Raw genomic sequence first — 3,908 nt, forward strand, 5'->3', positions numbered from 1 at the left:
CTGGAGATCCAGGCAATAGTAGCCCTTGTGCTCGAGGGTGTAGCCGAGGAAGACGCACTTGGTGGAGCGTGGAGCGAGTTTATGGGCACTTGTGCGTAGGTGTTAGGGAAGCAGAGACACCCGAACACACGCATATGATCATACGAGGGGTGGTGTCCTAGAAGGCGGTAGAATGGTGTTTGGGATTGGATGGAGGATGAGGGTCATCGGTTGAGGACGTAGGTGGCGGTATGGAGGGCTTCCACCCAAAACGGCACAAGAAGTTGGGCGTGAATGAGCATGACCCTAATGATGTCGTTGGTTGTGCGGAGAAGGCGTTCGGCTTTACCGTTTTGCGGCAACGTGTGAGGGCATGAGAGACGGAGAGAGGCGCCATGGCGAGTGAAGAGCTCACCGACGTCGGTGGTGAGAAACTCGCCGCCATTGTCGCATTGCATGCACTGGATAGGGACACGAAATTGGGTGAGTACGTAAGTGAAGAAACGGTAAATTGTCGCGGCGGTGTCGGACTTGTGACGTAGCGGAAACGTCCATGAAAAATGCGAGTAGTCATCAAGTATAACAAGGTAATACTTATAACCAGAGAAACTATAAACGGGAGAAGTCCATAAATCGCAATGTATTAATTGGAAAGGAGCGGTGGTGACAGAGTAAGATGAATAAAAGGGCAACCGGGGCTGCGTTCCTAATTGACAAGAAGCACAAACACTAGATTTTGCATTGTCATTATTACAAGAAGGAAGGAAGTTTTTGGCTAAAATGGAAACACAGTTATTGCTGGGATGGCCCAAACGGAGATGCCATAAGTTGCCGACCACGGAGAGCGCATGCTGGACGCCGACGTTGCTGAAGAAAGGGTATAGATCACCGTAACTATTGCACCTCATCATGATGCGCCGGGTTAGGAGGTCCTTCACAGTAAAACCAGACTCATCAAATTCAATAGTACAAGAGTTATCACGAGTAAAACGACGGACGAAGATGAGGTTTTTGATGATTGTGGGTGAGACAAGAATGTCACTTAGCTTGAAGGAGGATAGAGAGGTGGTGCCAACAGCGGTGATGGGAAGGCATGACCCGTCACCGACAATAATACCGCGAGAGTGATGCATCAATGGGGGAGAATAAGAGGCGAGTGTGTTTTTCTTACCGGTGATGTGTGATGAGGCCCCCGTGTCGAGGAACCACTCTTGGGCGCCGCCAGCCTGTTGCTGGGCCATGGAGAGGTTCTGGAGGGCGGTGTAGAGGTGGTTGTACTGCTCCCAGGTCAGCGCGGCCTGCTGCGGCGAGGGAGGAGTGATCATCGGGTACGCCTACTGCGGAGGAGGAGGCCGGGGACCGAGCACCCCGGCGGCGTTGGGGGCGACCCACTGCCCGCGCCCCTGGGAGGGTGGCGAGATGAGGGCGTCGTACGGGGTGAAGTACCGTGTGTACGCCCCGGGTGGAGGGAGTGGCGCGCCGCGCCCAGACGAGGAAGACCCGCCCGGTGTGAAGCCGCCGGCAGGAGGGCCGCGGCCACGTCCGCGGCCACGGCCGCCTTGGTCGGAGTTGGGGGCGGCGGCGGAGTGCCTGCCCGGGTCGGCGGTGGTGTTGGGGACGCGCTCGGAGCTGCGGTCGTTAGAGCCATGGTCGGTGATGGTGAGGGCGGTGGGGGAGTGCTCGGGGCGGCATCCAGGCGAGCACGCTCGTTCGCCGTGATCTCCTCCATGAGAAGACGCGAGCGCGCCTGGACGAAGGACGGAAAGGGCGACTGCATGGGCAGCAGCGTCGCCATGACGTGGTACTTGCGGCTCAGGCCGCGAATCAGCTGCAGGGTCAGCGTCTGGTCGGTGACGCGCTCGCCGACTTCCCCGAGCTCGATGGTGAGGGACTTGAGACGCCGACAATATTCGGCGACGGAGAGGTCGCCCTGCACGAGGTTCCGGAACTCGGCGCCGAGGATGACGGCGCGGCCCGCCTGGTTGTCCCGGAAGTGAAGGTGCAACTGCGTCCAGATGTCGAAGGCGGTGCTGTCCGGCGAGCCCACAACGTCCATGAGATCGTCGGTGATGACCCCGTAGAACCACAGGACCATCGTCAGGTCGTCGTTGCGCCAGATGGCGCTCTTGCGGAGCGGCGCGGAGGGCACGTCGAGATGGTGCTGCACATTATACTTGCAGCTTACAAAGTAAAAGAGTTGACGCCATTTTGTGTAGTTACCCGAGTCATGCTCGAGCCGGCCCATGGTGAAGTGGTGGGAGATGGACAATGGGAGGCCGTCGGAGGAAGAAGAGCCGATGGCGGGGGCGGGGACGCGGGGCACGAGACCGCCGCTGGAGCCGCCGAGGTGGAGTGGCTGGACGGGGACACTGCCGGTCGTCTGAAGAAGAGTGGTGGCAGGGGCGCCGTGGGTCGCCAGGGACGAGGAAGAGGCGACGCCCGCGGGGACGGCTTGCTTGCCCTGGACGATGTCAGGCGGGAGACGGGCCGCGGAGACCGCGGCGGGAGGAGGGATGGCCGCGGTGGGTGCAGCGGTGGCCGCGGCGGGGGCGGCGGGGGCGGCGATGGCAACAGGGATCGCGGCGAAGGGATCCGAGGTCGGGCCGTCGAAGCTGGCAGAGCGGCTCCGGCGGAGGAGCCTGTTCATGGCGGAAGCAAGAAGGGATCAGGAAGCATCTGATACCAAGTTGGATTGCCGAACTCACTCTATGTTTATTCCTTGCCTCGATGGGCTGATTTATACAGTTACAACGAGTTGAGATACAGGAGGAGGGAGTGAAGCGGACGTTGCTAGATTGCAGGATCACGCCGAGCATGCCGTGCATGCAAGGGCGTGGGCGCGCACGATGTGCACGGACCGGCCAGGTCCGCTGCTGATGCGGTCGTGGCTGTTAGCCACTTGAGCCAGGTCGTGGATGTGTCTTCCAACAGTTTTTGGGTTGAGCCGCCCCTACGGATGCTGACCTCAAGCCGTTTTCACCGGTTTGCCTCGAGCCGCTGGCGTGCCGCTGCCAAGGCACCGCTGAGCCAACTCCAAGTCGGTCTCGCCTCGACTCATCCCGAGTCGCCCGCGACCTCAATCCGAGTGGCCGTCGCGGTCCCAACTCGACTCTGAGTCGTTTCAGCTCTGGGCCACCTCCGCATCTCCGAACAGTCTCCGCCTCTGAGCCGCCCTGATGGCATATCTACTACGGTGTTCGCCAGCGCACCTAAGCCGATGTGACACTACCGCGAGCTGTCGCGGCTGCCATAGCCTTGCCGTTGCGGCCTCACTCTGCCGCTGTGGCTCGTCCCGCCCTTGCCAGGCTTCACTGCCGAAACCGCCCTGGCCTCCGTCGCCTTGGCCTTCAGCCGCCGGCCGCTGAGATGCCGCTCATCTACTGAGCCGCCCAGCGCCGTAGCTGCCTCTACTATTTTGCCTCGAGCAGCCGCTGAACCCCCACTGTAACCCATCTGGTCGGGGGCTCCCTTGCCACCTTGCCACCACATGTATCGCTGAAGCCGCCGTGTTAACACGCCTCTACTGATGCTCTGCCTTGACCGGCCGCAGCTAGTCTAAATCGTTTCGGGACGCCCCTGCTGATGCGCCTTCGAGCTGCGCTAAGCCACCCCGGACCTGCCACGACCCGTACGAGGATTGGATTCGGTGTCTGCTGTCATGGCCACGTTCTGAGCCGCCCCCGCACGGACCTCGCGTCGAGTTGCGCGCTTCCGTCGGCGCGCCTCCGCTGTCAAGCTGCCTCCGCTGTCGAGCTACGTGTTTCTGCCAGCGCGCCTCCGCTGTCAAACTCTCCTCTGGTCGCCTCTGCCGCGAGCCACTGCACCAACCATGGGCTCTGTTTTCATCTTCAGCTGCACGTCTTTGCCTGTAAACCATCTCCCGCGAGCCGCTGTCGTTGCGTCTCACTTCGGCCCTGAACCGCCGCCTT

The 3,908-nt window shown here is 61.0% G+C and overlaps 1 protein-coding gene across 1 annotated transcript; it reads right to left on the reverse strand.

Moving 5' to 3' along the window:
- Positions 1-602: 602 nt before the first annotated feature.
- Positions 603-2,671, reverse strand: LOC123184828 (uncharacterized). The gene is made up of 2 exons (XM_044596879.1): positions 1,151-2,671; positions 603-911 (listed from the first exon to the last, which is right to left on the reverse strand). Exon 1 carries the CDS (start codon positions 2,624-2,626, stop codon positions 1,301-1,303), a length of 1,326 nt encoding a protein of 441 aa, XP_044452814.1. The 5' UTR covers positions 2,627-2,671; the 3' UTR covers positions 603-911; positions 1,151-1,300.
- Between the last annotated feature and the right edge of the window lie 1,237 nt (positions 2,672-3,908).

This window comes from Triticum aestivum, chromosome 2A (assembly GCF_018294505.1).
Source record: "Triticum aestivum cultivar Chinese Spring chromosome 2A, IWGSC CS RefSeq v2.1, whole genome shotgun sequence".
NCBI classification, from domain to species: Eukaryota; Viridiplantae; Streptophyta; class Magnoliopsida; order Poales; family Poaceae; genus Triticum; species Triticum aestivum.

What these genes read in the sequence shown, in the direction of transcription:
- LOC123184828 (XM_044596879.1), bottom strand. Translation starts at nt 2,626, where the DNA reads ATGAACAGGCTCCTCCGCCGGAGCCGCTCTGCCAGCTTCGACGGCCCG.